At 44.4% G+C, this 19,069-nt stretch overlaps 2 protein-coding genes across 2 annotated transcripts; one reads left to right on the forward strand and one right to left on the reverse strand.

The window, feature by feature from the left end:
* The first annotated feature begins 11 nt into the window (after positions 1-11).
* LOC311119598 (voltage-gated potassium channel subunit beta-1-like) lies at positions 12-4,628 on the forward strand. Its single transcript, XM_084194270.1, has 6 exons — positions 12-92; positions 1,804-1,924; positions 2,429-2,523; positions 2,998-3,118; positions 3,622-3,710; positions 4,037-4,628. Exons 1-6 carry the CDS (start codon positions 21-23, stop codon positions 4,124-4,126), a joined length of 588 nt encoding a protein of 195 aa, XP_084050396.1. The 5' UTR covers positions 12-20; the 3' UTR covers positions 4,127-4,628.
* A 2,405-nt stretch (positions 4,629-7,033) lies between these two features.
* On the reverse strand, positions 7,034-10,262 carry LOC311119599 (translocon-associated protein subunit gamma). The gene is made up of 5 exons (XM_084194271.1): positions 10,013-10,262; positions 9,417-9,543; positions 9,178-9,276; positions 8,067-8,198; positions 7,034-7,508 (listed from the first exon to the last, which is right to left on the reverse strand). Exons 1-5 carry the CDS (start codon positions 10,143-10,145, stop codon positions 7,442-7,444), a joined length of 558 nt encoding a protein of 185 aa, XP_084050397.1. The 5' UTR covers positions 10,146-10,262; the 3' UTR covers positions 7,034-7,441.
* Between the last annotated feature and the right edge of the window lie 8,807 nt (positions 10,263-19,069).

Here is a 19,069-nt window from a genome sequence, read left to right on the forward strand (position 1 = left end):
CCTCAGAGATTGTGAGAGCTATGACGTATGTGATCAACCAGGGGATGTCCATGTACTGGGGGACGTCTCGATGGACAGCCATGGAGATCATGGTGAGTTAACCCTATGACCTTTAACCCCCTAACCCCTGACCTGAAAACCGATGTGACAAAACCTCTCAACAATCGTCACACAACCTTCACTCAAAAACTCTCATTACACACAGCAAGTCTGTGAGCCCTCAAAGGCAGTCAATCATCAGTGGAGGTCTAAAGATCCTCAGAGCCTCAGAGAGACACTCAGAGAGACACTCAGAGCCATAGAGAGAGAATCAGAGAGACACTCAGAACCATAGAGAGAGAATCAGAGAGACACTCAGAGAGACACTCAGAGCCATAGAGAGAGAATCAGAGAGACACTCAGAGAGACACTCAGAGAGACACTCAGAGCCATAGAGAGAGTATCAGAGAGACACTCAGAGCCATAGAGAGAGAATCAGAGAGACACTCAGAACCATAGAGAGAGAATCAGAGAGACACTCAGAGAGACACTCAGAGAGACACTCAGAGCCATAGAGAGAGTATCAGAGAGACACTCAGAGCCATAGAGAGAGAATCAGAGAGACACTCAGAACCATAGAGAGAGTATCAGAGAGACACTCAGAGCCATAGAGAGACACTCAGAGCCATAGAGAGAGTATCAGAGAGACACTCAGAGCCATAGAGAGAGAATCAGAGAGACACTCAGAGAGACACTCAGAGAGACACTCAGAGCCATAGAGAGAGTATCAGAGAGACACTCAGAGCCATAGAGAGAGAATCAGAGAGACACTCAGAACCATAGAGAGAGTATCAGAGAGACACTCAGAGCCATAGAGAGACACTCAGAGCCATAGAGAGAGTATCAGAGAGACACTCAGAGCCATAGAGAGAGAATCAGAGAGACACTCAGAACCATAGAGAGAGTATCAGAGAGACACTCAGAGCCATAGAGAGACACTCAGAGCCATAGAGAGTATCAGAGAGACACTCAGAGCCTCTTGTTTGTGTGGTGAGAGAGGGGGGAGACTGGGGGAACAGGCTGGGGGGAAACTGGGGGGAACAGGCTGGGGGAGACTGGGGGGAGAAAGGGGGGAACAGGCTGGGGGGAGATTGGGGGGAACAGGGGGGAGACTGGGGGGAGACAGGGGGGAGACCGGGGGGAACAGGCTTTCTCTCTGTGGCCCTTTTTATGTCCTGGGTGATTTGGAGGAGAAGGGGGAGGATAGGAGAGGTGGTGGGTAACTACATTTCCTGAAAGAAGCCTGATAATGACTGATTGCAAAAGCATCCCCAGGCTTTTCTATAGTAAACAACCTCTCCTCCTTTCCCTCTCCTTCTCCCTCAGCCTGTGTTAAACACATGACGTTGTGTTGATCGTGATTAGGGTGGATTTGTGGAGATAGTTTAGTAGTGTGGCAACTCATATGAAAGCACTGTAATTTAGACGACATCTATAATGCAGGGGTATACACAGGGTTTCCCGTGGCGCGTGGCAGGGGAACAGAGCCGAGAGGCAAACCAGCCCTGTAATTTGTAACCGGAGTGCTGTCACGCCAAATTCGTTGGCATTTCTCTTTGCAAACGCACATCTCTCTCTCTCTCTCTCTCGCTCGCTCTCGCTCTCGCTCTCTCTCTCTCTCTCTCTCGCTCTCGCTCTCGCTCTCTCTCTCTCTCTCTCTCTCTCTCTCTCTCTCTCTCTCTCTCTCTCGCTCTCTCTCTCTCTCTGTCTCTCTCTCTCTCTCTCTGTCTCTCTGTCTCTGTCTCTTTCTCTCTCTCTCTCTAGGAGGCGTACTCTGTTGCCAGACAGTTTAACCTGATCCCTCCGGTGTGTGAGCAGGCTGAGTACCATGTCTTCCAGAGGGAGAAGGTGGAGGTCCAGCTGCCAGAGCTCTACCACAAGATAGGCAGGTGTCACCATCATCCAGACTGGCCACGCCCCCTCCCTCACATATGCTGGAGGTTCACACAACCATCCTCCCATCTGTTATGGGGTTCTAATCAGTGGATACTTCCATAATCAATACTTATATGAATGACGGTTATTGTAATAAACTGATATGACGTGGTCCTCTGTAGCTCAATTGGTAGAGCATGGCGCTTGTAACGCCAGGGTAGTGGGTTCGATCTCCGGGAACACCCATACGTAAAAATGTATGCACGCATGACTGTAAGTCGCTTTGGATAAAAGTGTCTGCTAAATGCCATATTATATTATTATATGATAACGTCCTCCTGAGAACACTCCACTTCCCTAACATCTGATGGGGTTTAGTCTGGGGATTTCATGATGTCCTCAGAGCATCTGTTTGGTGTCTGTCAGATTGACAGTGCTAAAGATCTCACAGTTATCTGTCACTCACTTCCCTCCCTCTCTGTTCCCATATTCCCTCTGGTCTCCATGGTGACAGGTGTTGGGGCGATGACGTGGTCTCCGCTGGCCTGTGGCATCATCACGGGGAAGTACCAGAACGGCATCCCAGAAACCTCCAGGGCATCCATGAAGGTAAGACCTGTATCCACTCAACAACCTCTTACAGTCTCACTGAAGAATCCGACATTTCTCCATTAACGTTCAATTTTTCAGGTTAAGTTTAGGCATTAACTACAAATGGTTAAGGTAAGGGTTAAGGTTTGGGATAGGGTTAAAAACAAAAATGTAAAACGAGTGCCTAGCCGGAGCTTGCGGCTTACGCCCATCTGCTTATGCCCATTAAGTCATCTCTCGACATCCTGGGTACCTGGACGGCTGTTGAATTTCGCCTTGGATCTTGAGCAACCTGGCTGATCCACTGCCATCCACTGATCTATCCACTGGGACTGGATAGGGGAAGGCAATACGGTGGAGATCTTCTTCCTCTATCCTCTCCTCCCTCTCTCCTTCCTCACATTTTATATCCCCTCTCATTCTCTCTCTCTCTCTCTCTTTCTCTCTCCTCTCTTTCCCCCTCTCTCTCTCTCTCCCTCCCTCTCTCTGCAGTCGTACCAGTGGTTAAAGGAGAAGATCGTGAGTGAGGACGGGAGGAAACAGCAGGCTAAGCTGAAGGAGCTGGGACACATCGCTGAGAAGCTGGGCTGTACTCTCCCTCAGCTGGCAGTGGGTGAGAGTGGGAGCATGGGCAGACACACGTACAAACACTACTTTGTTTCAGGACTTTAGTATTAATGATGCTAGATCACCACCAAGTGGATGCCAGCAGTACATTCACATTTATATGAGGAATTCCATTAATGTCACACTAGATTAAACAACCCATAACTGTCCCCCGCTCTCTCCTTCCCTCTCTCCTGTCCTCTCTCCTTCCCTCTCTCCTGTCCTCTCTCCTGTCCTCTCTCCTTCCCTCTCTCCTGTCCTCTCTCCTTCCCTTTCTCCTGTCCTCTCTCATGTCCTCTCTCCTTCCCTCTCTCCTGTCCTCTTTCCTTCCCTCTCTCCTGTCCTCTCTCCTGTCCTCTCTCCTTCCTTCTCTCCTGTCCTCTTTCCTTCCCTCTCTCCTGTCCTCTCTCCTTCCCTCTCTCCTCTCTCCTTCCCTCTCTCCTGTCCTCTCTCCTTCCCTCTCTACTTCCCTCTCTCCTGTCCTCTCTTCTGTCCTTTCTCCTTCCCTAGCCTGGTGTTTGAGGAACGAGGGGGTGAGCTCAGTCCTCCTGGGATCCTCCAGTCCAGAGCAGCTAACAGAGAACCTGGGTGCCATACAGGTAAACACACACACAGACACACACACACACACACACACACACACACATTTTTGAGGAGTAAAAATGTATTCCCATTCAAAATCCTATTTTCCCTAACTCCTAAACCTAACCCTAAATCTCACCCTAACTTCTAACCCTAAACCTAACCCTTATGTCTAAAATAGCATTTTAACAAATTCAGGACATGAAAAAAGTCCTAACTTTTCAGAAAATGTCTTGTTTTCCTGGTGACTTGTCAGGACATTGTGGTCCTGATAATGAAGGAAAACATGTACACACACACACACACACACGTACACTCACACAAATTCTGCTATTTTCCACAGTTCCTTCCAAAAATGACGTCTCATGTGGTGTCGGACATCGATCACATACTGGAGAACAAGCCGTACAGTAAGAAGGAGTACCGTTCCTAGACACCCAGGAGGAAGCAGAACCACTACTGGACAACCACTGTGGATCCAGTTCCACCAACCTCCACGGGGTTCAGCTCAGTCTAATCCAGCCCAGTTCAGGCCTGCTCAGCTCAGCCCAGCCCAAGCCTTCTTAGCCCAGTGTAACCAAGCTCAGTTCAGCCTAACCCAGTATCAGTAGGTTTTCTGACTGCATGCTTCCCCTCTCTGGTGTGCCTGGACGTTCTCTTCAAAAGCACATTTTACAAAACAACACAGAAAGGGGTTAATACTTAGAATATACCGTAAGCTTCTTTCACAGTGCATTTTGAAAACAAACTCTTCTCTCCAACCAGTCTACTGTATTTGACCACTGTTTGACCTTGTGAAGCAGAGCACACTGGGACATTGAGTTTCAGTGACAGGCATTTGTTCTGTCTGTGAGGGGAAGAATGTGCATGTTGTCGTCCCCCTCTGGTCATACGAGGAACTGCTATCTAATATCTTCAATAGATTCTTAGAGAGAGCGCTGGAGAATCTCAATTGCATTTCCTTGGGAGAATCTCAATTGCATATTCCTCATGTCCTCTCTCCTCACCACCTTCTCAAAACCCATTGGAGGAGAAGGTCAGAGGGGCGGGGACCTCTGGCTTTCTCATCCAATGGGTTTTGAGAAGGAGGCGAGGAGAGAGGATGCGAGGAGTCCAAAGGAAATACAATTGAGATTCTCCCAGTGAGACACCTGAGTGAGTAGGTGGCCTCCTGTACTGTAGCTGTAGAGTGTCTGTCTGCATCCATAGAGGAGAATCCTGCCTCTCCTCCTCCACCCTGTGACGCGACCTCCCACCAGACCAATGTTAACTGCTAGCGTTGCTTGTTTGAGCATGCGAAAGATAGGTGAAGTATTTTTGAAAAATACTATTCTATAATAGTATGTGAAAATACGTTTCTTCTGTGTGTTAGAATATTTTCTGTCTTTCAGGGGTGTATATATTAAACTTTATGGGGCAAACCTTGTAACATATGCAGAACAGACCTCAAGCCCCCTTTGTTGCAGATGAAACTAAAGTATTCTATAAATAACCTCTAAAGTATTCTATAAATAACCTCTAAGTATTCTATAAATAACCTCTAAGTATTCTATAAATAACCTCTAAGTATTCTATAAATAACCTCTAAGTATTCTATAAATAACCTCTAAAGTATTCTATAAATAACCTCTAAGTATTCTATAAATAACCTCTAAGTATTCTATAAATAACCTCTAAAGTATTCTATAAATAACCTCTAAGTATTCTATAAATAACCTCTAAGTATTCTATAAATAAACTCTAAGTATTCTATAAATAACCTCTTAAGTATTGTGTAAATAGTGTTCCACTGTTTCTCCTCTCTCAGCAGCACAATACATCCATGTCTGTTTGGTCCAGATCCAAGTCCTGCTTCCCTCATGGGGTTTACCCATTTAGACCAGGCTGACCATGTAAACTACTGTATTTAAAGATATCAGACCGTTATAAAAAGTGTTGTTTTCTAAAGTTATCAGGAGAGAGGATTTACCAACTATATCAGGGTTTCCCAAACTCGGTCCGGGGGCCCGTTTTGGTATTTGCCCTAGCACTACACAGCTGATTCAAATAACCAACTCATTATCAAGCTTTGATTATTTGAATCAGCTGTGTAATGCTAGGGTAAAAAACAAAACGTGCACCCGGGTGGCCCAGGACCGAATTTGGGAAACCCTGACTATATTACTTAAACATCGGTGTCCATCCATCTATCCAGTTCACTAATTTATTTCCTATCCTGTCATGAGAACAGTGACCTCCCTGTAAATTGCTTACATACGGAACAAAAATATAAACGCAACAATTTCAGATTTGACTGAGTTACAGTTCATAAGGAAATCAGTCAATTGAAATAAATAAATTAGACACTAATCTATGGATTTCATATGACTGGTAATATAGATATGCATCTGTTTGTCACAGATACCTTAAAAAAAAAAAAAAATAGGGGGTTGCATTAGAAAACCAGCCAGTAGTCTCTGGTGTGATTACATTTGCCTCATGCAGCGCAACACATCTCCTTCGCATAGAGTTGATCAGGCTGTTGATTGTGGCCTGTGGAATTTTGTCCCACTACTCTTCAATAGCTGTGCGAAGTTGCTGGAGATTGGCGGGAACTGGAACAAGATGTCGCAGGCATCGATTCAGAGCATCCAAAACATGCTCAATGGGTGACATATCTGGTGAGTATGCAGGCCATAGAAGAACTGGGGAATTTTCAGCTTCAGGGAATTGTGTACAGATCCTTGTGACATGGGGCCGTGCATTATCATGCTGAAACATGAGGTGATGGCGGTGGATGAATGGCACGACAATGGGCCTCAGGATCTCATTACGGTATCTCTGTGCATTCAAATTGCCATCGATAAAATGCAATTGTGTTCTTTGTATGCATCTTATGCCTGCCCATACCATAACCCCACCGCTACCATGGGGCACTCTGTTCACAAAGTTGACATCAACAAACCACTCACCCACATCACGCCATACACGTGTTCTGCGGTTGTGAGGCCGGTTGGATGTACTGCCAAATTCTCTAAAATGATGGAGGAATTAACATTCAATTCTCTGGCAACAGCTCTGGTGGACATTCCTGCAGTCAGCATGCCAATGGTGCGCTCCCTCAACACTTTAGACATCTGTGGCATTGTGTTGTGTGACGAAACTGCACATTTTAGAGTGGCCTTTTATTGTCCCCAGCACAAGGTGCACCTGTGTAATGATCATGCTGTTTAATCAGCTTCTTAATATGCCACACCTGTCAGGTGGATGAATTATCTTGGCAAAGGAGAAATGCTCACTATCAGGGATGTAAACAAATTTGTGCACAACATTTGAGAGAAATAAGCTTTTTGTGCATATGGAACATTTCTGGGATCTTTTATTTCAGCTCACGAAACCAACACTTTACATGTTGAGTTCATATTTTTGTTCCGTGTATAAATTAATACGACTTCATTAATAAATGCATAATGCAGATGAAGTCGATTGGTGTTTCATTCTTGGAAATGTAAATCAATTCTGATTATTTGCTGGTTGACACACACACACACACACACACACAGTGGTTCTTGATCTGGCCACTTTAATGAATTAGTACAAAAGGCGAAGGACAGACCTGGAGTGACATCCTGAATTTCATGAAGACTTACAGCTGAAATGTGAATTATTTTATTATCCTCCCTATCCCCCAGCTTCACACCAGCCCTCCCTGACCCCTGACCCCAACCCCATTCCCTCCTCTTCTCAGATTCTTTCTTTCTTTCCTCCTTTACTTGGATCCAGTGGACAGTAGGGCGATGAGACCAGATGAGGCACTGATGGACAGGATGTAGTTACTGGGGGAACAATGGGTTAAGGACAAAACATATCTGTAGAGCATACACATTTATTGGGAGGAAATGGCAGGCAAGTAGCGAGAGGGAATAATGCTCGAGGCTTAGCTACATACTTATCGTATATGGGTGAGCATTAAGAATCTCCTACACACACAGATTTCAGCATTAAGCATCCTCCACTCAACCCCATCCACCCACTTCTCAGACATTATTCAGCCAGAGGTAAACAGCAATCCAGAATTGTAAATAGAATGCAGCAGTGGCAACCTGGAGCTTCAATACAGGATGCAATCTGAATTTCAACCAACCGGTGATTGGCTAGTCCACAGACTACAGCCAATGAATAAGCAAAGAACTTTCCTCTGCAAGTACTATATCGCAACAGGACAATGCGAATGCCAGGATGTTAGTCTAGCCTCAACAATCATTATTATTAAAATAACTATCATTATTAGTAAAGGATCATCCATCTATTTTCAGCTTTAGTAAGCACCCATAGTTTCTACTGGAACTTTACCTGTCTAGTTAAATTGATGATTAATGTGCTTAAAAGGATACACTGTGGGGTTGAAGTTCTTGAGCAGGAAGAAGGAGGCGATGATGACGAGGACCAGGAACAGAGTGTTGTTATAGAAGATCGAGAAGGTGGTGGCCTCATAATCCGCTACCTCATTCTTCTTCCACAGGATCCTAACATGGGGAGGAGAACGGTTTATCAAATCATAGTCAGCTACCTCCTCCTTTCACAGGATCCTAACATATGGAAGGAAGGGTTCATCAACCATTTGTGCATGTGTTTGTGCATGCTGTTTGGTAGACTGGTCCCAGATCTGTTTGTGCTTTTGCCTACTCCATCGTCAAGCCATTTTACATAAAAATTCCATAAGGAGTTGGCAAGAGACCAGAAACAGACTGGTACCCAGGCTATATTAAAGAGACTAGAAACAGACTGGTACCCAGGCTATATTAAAGAGACCAGAAACAGACTGGCACCCAGGCTATATTAAAGAGACCAGAAACAGACTGGTACCCAGGCTATATTAAAGAGACCAGAAACAGACTGGTACCCAGGCTATATTAAAGAGACCAGAAACAGACTGGTACCCAGGCTATATTAAAGAGACCAGAAACAGACTGGTACCCAGGCTATATTAAAGAGACCAGAAACAGACTGGCACCCAGGCTATATTAAAGAGACCAGAAACAGACTGCTACCCAGGCTATATTAAAGAGACCAGAAACAGACTGGCACCCAGGCTATATTAAAGAGACCAGAAACAGACTGCTACCCAGGCTATATTAAAGAGACCAGAAACAGACTGGTGCCCAGGCTATATTAAAGAGACCAGAAATAGACTGGTACCCAGGCTATATTAAAGAGACCAGAAACAGACTGGCACCCAGGCTATATTAAAGGGACCAGAAACAGACTGGTACCCAGGCTATATTAAAGAGACCAGAAACAGACTAGCACCCAGGCTAGCTGTTTGGGTGAGAACCCTACAGCTTTGACAACATGAAATTGATTGGGGAACAAGAACTGTCTCTTAGTGAGGTCTGTATATGAGCAACCAAGAGCTCATCAGGCACCTTATCATCCTCCAGTAACAACCTCAGAGGAGTGACTGACATGTTATCTGTCCAATCACAGACTGGCTGGCGGACTGACCTCTCATCTTTCTCCTTGCGAGACATCTTGCGGTTGTCAGCCTCAGAGAGTTTCCTGGTCACCTCCTTGGAGACGGCATCCTCTCGCTTCTGGGCAACTCTGTGGTCAAGAGACAAAGCCCATTTAGAAGTTAGGTACCGACCTACTACCGATTGATACCATGCTCACCATACCTCCAAGCATTGCAGAACACAGAGGCCATAGTTAAGTGAGTGTTCATGTTTGTATAACAAACATACTTGTGTTTGAGAACGAACTTGACGTTTTTGTAGGCGAAGGCCACCAGGTAGGTGCTGACCAGGGTCATGACTGCATACAGGACCGCTGACTGGACCAGGTCCATGTGCCAGATCCTCCAGAACAGCCCTGAACCACAACAAGGGAAGACCACAAACACGGAGGGTCACAACAGTTCACATGACCAATAACTACTCTGTTTATGATAGCTAGTATTATATAGTAGTGTCACTGTGAACAGAATAGACTAGCTAACGTTAGCTACCTACAATGACGTGCCCGTTAGCTAATCAAAGTCTGGGATAACGTAGCTAGCTAACTACAACACCCAACACAACCACTATCAATCTCAGCAAGTAGCTACCTAACTAGATAACTTTACCTGTCATATACCAACTAGGTAGCTACAGTAATATATTAACCAGTGGTGGCATAGGGTAGTTAGCAAACTTAGCTATACAAGTCTTGTTATGCCACGTTAGTTAGCTATGTTAGGTAAAAATATGGCTAGCTACCGGTAGCAGAATGTCCATTCAATGTAATGCGTCCATGATACAATTAGCTGCTAACCAGTTACCGGTTTGGTCTTGCTACTTACAAATGGGAATTGCGGACACAATTAGCGCATTGCCGTAGAAAAGCGCGGTGGACTTTGCAGACAGGTTTCGGCTGAAGTCCTGGAGGAGTAGGTCTTCCTCGGATTGCTGTTTGCTGCTACCTTTAGGTGCCATGGTTCGTAAGTGACCGGCCCGTCTCTTGCTCTACAGCGAAAGAAGACTTACACGTATGAGCAGAAGTGGTTTGGAAAAGCTTACGACGTGTCAGCACAAACACGGAAATTAGATGTCATTAGAACGGAAGTTGTCACTGTAGTATTGTTCAGTGGTGATCTGCTTGGCTATCGTAAATGGAAATGACGAACATTTCCACCTACTGTTCTGGATGTTGAAAGAAAATAATAAGACGAAAACAAAAATACATGAAACATACCAACAGAGGACGCTCTTTATCTATAGTCAAACAGTGTAATAAATACCGTTATTTTTTTATTTCAACATCCAGAATAGGTGGAAATGTTCGTCATTTCCATTTACTGAGTGTACAAAACATTAAGAACACCTTCCTGATGTTGAGTTGCACCCCCACCTTTTGCCCTCAGAACAGCCTCAATTCGTCGGGACATGGACTCTACAAGGTGTCGAAAGCATTCCACAGGGATGCTGGCCCCATGTTGACTCCAATGCTTCCCACAGTTGTGTCAAGTTGGCCGGATGTCCTTTGGGTGGTGGATCATTCTTGATACACATGGGAAACTGTTGAGCGAGAAAAACCCAGCCGCTTTGCAGTTCTTGACACACTCAAACCAGTGTGCCTGGCACCTACTACCATACACTGTTCAAAGGCACTTAAATATTTTGTCTTGCCCATTCACCCTCTTAATGGCACACATACACAATCCATTTCTCAATTGTCTCAAGGCTTTAAAATCCTCCTTTAACCTGTCTCCTCCCCTTCATCTACACTGATTGAAGTGGATTTAACAAGTGATATCAATAAGGGATCATAGTTTTCACCTGGATTCACCTGGTCAATCTATGTCATGGAAAGAACAGGTGTTCTTAATCTCTTGTACACTTAGTGTATTTGAGCTCTGCTATCTGGTACGTAGCTGATAGATTTAGGTTTTGGGAAGATAATTCATAATTCAGCAATGCTGTCAAAAGCAGGATTTTGTGGTCCAAGATGAACATGCAGAGGAATTAAGTCTCTTAGAAGGCAGGTTCGTTACAATAAGTTGAATAGGAGTTATGATAAATTAACTGGGAATAAGTTACACTTGCCTGACACACACACACTTTCTGCTGAAACTCTTACATCTCAGTATCACATCCTGTATAGTTTAGAGTTTTAATGTCACGCACACAAGTACAGTGAAATGCCTTTCTTGCAAGCTCAGGCATTTCACTGTACTTCTGCACAGGACATTAAAACTTGAAACTATACAGGATGTGATATCGAGATGTAAGAGCAGATTTTAGTGTACTGTCTCCAGGTGGGGTAAGAGTAAGCGTATGTGTGTGTGTGTGTGTGTGTGTGTGTGTGTGTGTGTGTGTGTGTGTGTGTGTGTGTGTATGTGTATGTGTATGTGTATGTGTCTGTGTGTGTGTGTGTGTGTGTGTGTGTGTGTGTGTGTGTGTGTGTGTGTGTGTGTGTGTGTGTGTGTGTGTGTGTGTGTGTGTGTGTGTGTGTGTGTGTGTGTGTGTGTGTCAGGCAATTGTAACTTATTCTCCGTCAACTTATCATAACTTCTATTCAACTTATTGTAACGAACCTGCTTTCTAAGATGCTTAATTGCTGCACATATTCATGACATGTATAGAGACGGAGGGGAAAGGTGAGACAGATGAGCTTTGGGTGGTACAGAGTTGAAGAAAACAGAACTAGGGCACACACAGGGGTGGCCTCTCCTAGACGTGTCACGGCCATTGCATGTCCGCCTCAGTGCTACATTAGAGGAAACGAAGAGAGAGAGGACCTGAAGCCGCGAGCATTGTGCTTAACCCCCCGCCAGGCGGCTTCGTGTGTGTGTCTCTGTGTGTGTTTGTCAGTTCTGTAGTGGGTGTGAGAATGCGACGCAGACAGGCAGGCTTGCGTGATGCTAGCTTCTAATGATGAGAGCTTAGGGATTAAACATGCACTTCAGGGGTGTAGAGAGAGCGAGAGAGAGAGAGATGGAGAAAAAGTGATGCCATGATGCCAAAAGGCCTGCCAAGACAATGCAAGGTTACGTGCTGTTGTTCTCTCTCTCTCTCTCTCTCTCTCTCTCTCTCTCTCTCTCTCTCTCTCTCTCTCTCTCTCTCTCTCTCGCTCGCTCGCTCGCTCGCTCGCTCGCTCTCTCTCTCTTTCGCTCAGCTCAGTTCAGCCCTGGCAACACAGACATCACTCATAACATGACTACAGGGTAGAAACATACACACACGGAACATCTAACACGGAAACAGAAATGAAACACATAACTCAGGGATGGCACACACACACACACACACACACACACACACACACACACACACACACACACACACACACACACACCAGAGGTCCTGCAGGCCACTGTGTCTGGGTGTGCTGGTGTGTTGGAGACCCCTGATCTGACCCGGAGGACCCTTTAAAGCAGATCGCCTATCATAATGACAATTTGTCAACATCTATGACTCCCCTACAGCTGAGCTTTGGGTCTGGATCTTGTATCTGCGTGCCTACTCTGTGTGTGTGTGTGTGTGTGTGTGTGTGTGTGTGTGGGCGAGCCAGATACAGTCACTGAGTGGATTAGTAATATTGTGTAGGCCCTAGGCCCCATGTAGCAGAACCTTATTACTCCCTGTATGAGGAGTGTTACATCGCATTAAAGAGGTTCATCACCCGCACACACAGACACAACACGCACACATACACACCATTCATTATTAAAAAGAAGCATGCAACAGGAAAATCTTTTCACTGTCACTGACCCCATTGTTCCCTGTCTGCATCTAAACAGGAGAGAGAGATAGATGTGTCTAGAAGAGGGGACAGATCTCCCCAGTAGGTAACTCCAGCCACAGGAGAGACTGGGGGACCTGCTGGATAACTCTCACCCTTTAGCTGGGGGAGAGATGGAATGAGGGGGTGAGGGGACAGGGGAGGCAGGGGGAGACAGGGGGGAGGCAGAGGGACCTGCGTGATGGTGTAACATGCCCTGACCACAACCTGCTCTTATCTCTCATCCCCCTGTTATCTCTCATCCCCCTGTTATCTCTCATCCCCCTCTTATCTCTCATCCCCCTCTTATCTCTCATCCCCCTCTTATCTCTCATCCTCCTCTTATCTCTCATCCCCCTGTTATCTCTCATCCCCCTGTTATCTCTCATCCCCCTGTTATCTCTCATCCCCCTCTTATCTCTCATCCCCCTCTTATCTCTCATCCTCCTCTTATCTCTCATCCCCCTCTTATCTCTCATCCCCCTCTTATCTCTCATCCCCCTGTTATCTCTCATCCCCCTCTTATCTCTCATCCCCCTGTTATCTCTCATCCCCCTCTTATCTCTCATCCTCCTCTTATCTCTCATCCCCCTGTTATCTCTCATCCCCCTGTTATCTCTCATCCCCCTGTTATCTCTCATCCCCCTGTTATCTCTCATCCCCCTGTTATCTCTCATCCACCTCTTATCTCTCATCCCCCTGTTATCTCTCATCCCCCTCTTATCTCTCATCCTCCTCTTATCTCTCATCCCCCTCTTATATCTCACCCCCTGCCAGGGGGTTGTGGATGGGGATGATGGATGGGCGTCAGCATCTACCTCTGGTGCCATGTTCGAAACAGTGATAGAAAATTGTTTTAGAGATTTTGTTTTAAGCCTATCCCAAACCTTAACCCTTACCCTTACCATTCAGAGTTAATACCTAACCTTAACCCTCACCTTAACCCTCACCCTAACCCCCACCTTAACCCTCACCTCACAAGTAGAGTAAGACATAGCTCTGTGTGAGTGAGTGAGTGTGTGTGTGTGTGTGTGTGTGTGTGTGTGTGTGTGTGTGTGTGTGTGTGTGTGTGTGTGTGTGTGTCCATTCCGTCGAAGCCGTATGAGAACAGCAGGGAAGATGGATAAACAAATGTGGTGTGAGAACAGACAGCACAGCAGGAAACCCTCAAAACAACTACATGTCTGGACCACAGAGAAACACAGAACAATTAGGGAAGTGTTTGTGTGTGTGGATATACTGGGCCGATAAACAGAGACATGGGGTTTAACCTGGTCTGCTAACTCTGCTCTGAAAAGCAGAGAAAGAAAACAGAAGATCTTGAAATTTTGGCAGCAGTGGGGAGACTAGTCTATCTGCATCTCAGGGTGTTTTGGAGCGTCAACTGTGTGTGTGTGTGTGTGTGTGTGTGTGTGTGTGTGTGTGTGTGTGTGTGTGTGTGTGTGTGTGTGTGTGTGTGTGTGTGAGAGAGAGAGAAAGAGAAGGAAACAACAGCGCGCTCTCTCTCTCTCTCTCTCTCTCTCTCTCTCGCTCTCTCGCTCTCTCGCTCTCTCGCTCTCTCGCTCTCTCAATTCAATTTAATTTAAGAGCATTATTGGCATGGGAAACACATGTTTACATTGCCAAAGCAAGTGAAATAGATAATAAACAAAGTGAAATAAACAATCCTATATTAACAAACAGTGAACATTACACTCACACATTTTTTTATTTAATATTGACATTTCAAATATTATATTATTGGCTATGTACAGTGTTGTAACAATGTGCAAGTAGTTGGAAGTATGAAAGGGAAAATATAGGTTGTATTTACAATGGTGTTTGTTCTTCACTGGTTGCCCTTTTCTTGTGGCAACAGGTCACAAATCTTGCTGCTGTGATGGCACACTGTGGTAGTTCACCCAGTCGATATGGGAGTTTATGAAGATTGGATTTGTTTTCAAATTCTTTGGGGGTCTGTGTAATCTGAGGGAAATATGTGTCTCTAATATGGTCATACATTTGGCAGGAGGTTAGGAAGTGCAGCTCAGTTTCCACCTCATTTTGTGGGCAGTGTGCACATAGCCTGTCTTCTCTTGAGAGCCAGGTCTGCCTACGGCGGCCTCTCTTAATAGCAAGGCTATGCTCACTGAGTCTGTACATAGTCAAAGCTTTCCTTAAGTTTGGGACAGTCACAGTGGTCAGGTATTCTGCCACTGTGTACTCTCTGTTTAGGGCCAAATAGCATTCTAGTTTGCTCTGTTTTTTTGTTAATTCTTTCCAATGTGTCAAGTAATTATCTTTTTGTTGTCTGTCCTGGGGCTCTGTGGGGTCTGTTTGTCCCCGTACCAGCAGGCTGGGGGGACTTTTCTCCAGGTTAATCTCTCTGTAGGTCAGGGCTTTGTTATGGAAGGTTTGAGAATAGCTTCCTTTTAGGTGGTTGTAGAATTTAATTGCTCTTTTCTGGATTTTGATAATTAGCGGAGTATCATCCTAATTCTGATTGGCATGCATTATTTGGTGTTTTACATTGTACATGGAGGATATTTTTGCAGAATTCTGTATGCAGGCTCAATTATATGTTTGTCCCGTTTTGTGAATTATTGGCTGGTGAGCGGACTCCAGACCTCACAAACATAGAGGGCAATGAGTTCTATATCTGATTAAATAATTTTTTGGCAGATTCTAATTGGGATTTCAAATTGTATGTTCCTTTTGATGTTGTAGAAGGCCCTTCTTGCCTCTCAAATCGTACACAGCTTTGTGGAAGTTACCTGTGGTGCTGATGTTTAGGCCGAGGTAGGTATAGGTTGTTGTGTGCTCCGTGTCTAGGTGGAATTTGTATTGTGGTCCTGGCAACTGGACCTTTCTTTTGGAACACCATTATTTTTGTCTTACTGAGATTAACTGTCAGGGCCCAAGTCTTAATGAATCTGTTCAGAAGATCTAGGTGCTGCTGTAGGCCCTCCTTGCTTGGGGAGAAAAGCACCAGATCATCTGCAAACAGTAAACATTTGACTTCAGGGTCTGGTAGGGTGAGGCTGTTCTAGTGCCCTCACCAATTCGTTGATGTAAAGGTTGAAGAGGCTGGGGCTTAAACTGCATCCCTGTCTCACCCTCTGGCCCTAAAGGAAATAAATATCTGGATTGTATAATGTTTTCCCCCCCAACAACGCTTTCCATCAATTTGTATAGCAGGCCCTCAAATTGAGTCAAAACTCAACAAAGCATGAGAAGACTTTGCTTTTGTTTTTGTTTGTCAATAAAGATGTGCATGGTGAATATATGGTCTGTCATACGGTAATTAGGTAAAACAGCAATTTGACATTTGCTCAGGACATTGTTTTCACTGAGGAAACGTAGGAGCCTGCTGTTTATGATAATGCAGAGGTTTTTCCAAAGGTTGCTGTTGACGCATATCCCACTCTATTTATTGGGATCGACTTTGTCTCCACTTTTGTGGATTGGGGTGGTCAGTCCTTGGTTCCAAGTATTGGGGAAGATGTCAGATCTGAGGATTATGTTAAAGAGTTTAAGTATACCCAATTGGAATTTGTGGTCTGTATATTTCATCACTTCACTTAAGATACCATCAACACCACAGGCCTTTTTGGGTTGAAAGGTTTGTATTTTGTCCTGTAGTTCATTCAATGTAATTGGATAATCCAGTGGGTTCTGGTAGTCTTTAATAGTTGATTCCAAGAGTTTTAATTGATCATGTATATGTTTGAACTATTTGTTCTTTGTTATGGGGCCAAAAAGATTGGAGATTTTGGATAGATAAAGTACCTTCATAAAGTATTCATACCCCTTGACGTATTCCATATTTTGTTGCGTTACAGCCTGAATTCAACATTGATTAAATGTATTTATTTTATTCACCCATCTACACACAATACCCCATAATGACTAAGTGAAAACATGCACAACTGATTGGCTCAAACGCATTAAGAAGGAAAGAAATTCCACAAATTAACTTTTAAGAAGGCACACCTGTTAATTGAAATGCATTCCAGGTGAGTACCTCAAGAAGCTGGTTGAGAGAATGCCAAGAGTGTGCAAAGCTGTCATCAAGGCAAAGGGTGGCTATTTGAAGACTCTCAAATATAAAATATATTTTGATTTGTTTAACACTTTTTTGGTTACTACATGATTCCATGTGTGTTATTTCATAGTTTTGATGTCTTCACTATTATTCTACAATGTAAAAAATAGTAAAAATAAAGAAAAACCCTTGAATGAGTAGGTGTGTCCAAACTTTTGACTGGTACTGTATATATATATATATATATATATATATATATATAGTTGGGGAAAAAAGTATTTAGTCAGCCACCAATTGTGCAAGTTCTCCCACTTAAAAAGATGAGAGAGGCCTGTAATTTTCATCATAGGTACACATCAATTATGACAGACAAATTGGAGAAAAAAAATCCAGAAAATCACATTTTAGGATTTTTTATGAATTTATTTGCAAATTATGGTGGAAAATAAGTATTTGGTCACCTACAAACAAGCAAGATTTCTGGCTCTCACAGACCTGTAACTTCTTCTTTAAGAGGCTCCTCTGTCCTCCACTCGTTACCTGTGTTAATGGCACCTGTTTGAACTTGTTATCAGTATAAAATACACCTGTCCACATCCTCAAACAGTCACACTCCAAACTCCACTATGGCCAAGACCAAAGAGCTGTCAAAGGACACCAGAAACAAAATTGTAGACCTGCACCAGGCTGGGAAGACTGAATCTGCAATCGGTAAGCAGCTTGGTTTGAAGAAATCAACTGTGGGAGCAATTATTAGGAAATGGAAGACATAAAAGACCACTGATAATCTCCCTCGATCTGGGGCTCCACGCAAGATCTCACCCCGTGGGGTCAAAATGATCACAAGAACGGTGAGCAAAAATCCCAGAACCACACGGTGGGACCTAGTGAATGACCTGCAGAGAGCTGGGACCAAAGCAACACAGCCTACCATCAGTAACACACTACGCCGCCAGGGACTCAAATCCTGCAGTGCAAGACGTGTCCCCCTGCTTAAGCCAGTACATGTCCAGGCCCGTCTGAAGTTTGCTAGAGTGCATTTGGATGATCCAGAAGAGGATTGGGAGAATGTCATATGGTCAGATGAAACCAAAATAGAACTTTTTGGTAAAAACTCAACTCGTCGTGTTTGGAGGACAAAGAATGCTGAGTTGCATCCAAAGAACACCATACCTACTGTGAAGCATGGGGGTGGAAACATCATGCTTTGGGGCTGTTTTTCTGCAAAGGGACCAATACGACTGATCCGTGTAAAGGAAAGAATGAATGGGGCCATGTATTGTGAGATTTTGAGTGAAAACCTCCTTCCATCAGCAAGGGCATTAAAGATGAAACGTGGCTGGGTCTTTCAGCATGACAATGATCCCAAACACACCGCCCGGGCAACGAAGGAGTGGCTTCGTAAGAAGCATTTCAAGGTCCTGGAGTGGCCTAGCCAGTCTCCAGATCTCAACCCCATAGAAAATCTTTGGAGGGAGTTGAAAGTCTGTGTTGTCCAGCGACAGCCCCAAAACATCACTGCTCTAGAGGAGATCTGCATGGAGGAATGGGCCAAAATACCAGCAACAGTGTGTGAAAACCTTGTGAAGACTTACAGAAAACGTTTGACCTGTGTCATTGCCAACAAAGGGTATATAACAAAGTATTGAGAAACTTGTGTTATTGACCAAATACTTATTTTCCACCATAATTTGCAAATAAATTCATAAAAAATCCTACAATGTGATTTTCTGGATTTTTTTTTCTAATTTTGTCTGTCATAGTTGACGTGTACCTATGATGAAAATTACAGGCCTCTCTCATCTTTTTAAGTGGGAGAACTTGCACAATTGGTGGCTGACTAAATACTTTTTTCCCCCACTGTATATATATATATATCCATCTCCATTTCTCTCTCTCTCTGACTCTGGCTCAGCAGTGTTTTGAGGGAACATGATGATGTATTGCTTTATTAGCAATAAGGCAGATTATTAGTAATTGAGGGTAATTATAGCTTATGGTTTACAGCACTGGGGCCGTTACGGTGACCATATTACCGCCACACCAGCAGTGACAACTCGTGACCGCAGTCAAATTCCACGTTAACTAGGCTTCTTCAAGCACTGATGCTGC

Source organism: Coregonus lavaretus (genome assembly GCF_964263955.1).
Source record: "Coregonus lavaretus genome assembly, contig: HAP1_SCAFFOLD_8234, whole genome shotgun sequence".
Taxonomy (NCBI): Eukaryota; Metazoa; Chordata; class Actinopteri; order Salmoniformes; family Salmonidae; genus Coregonus; species Coregonus lavaretus.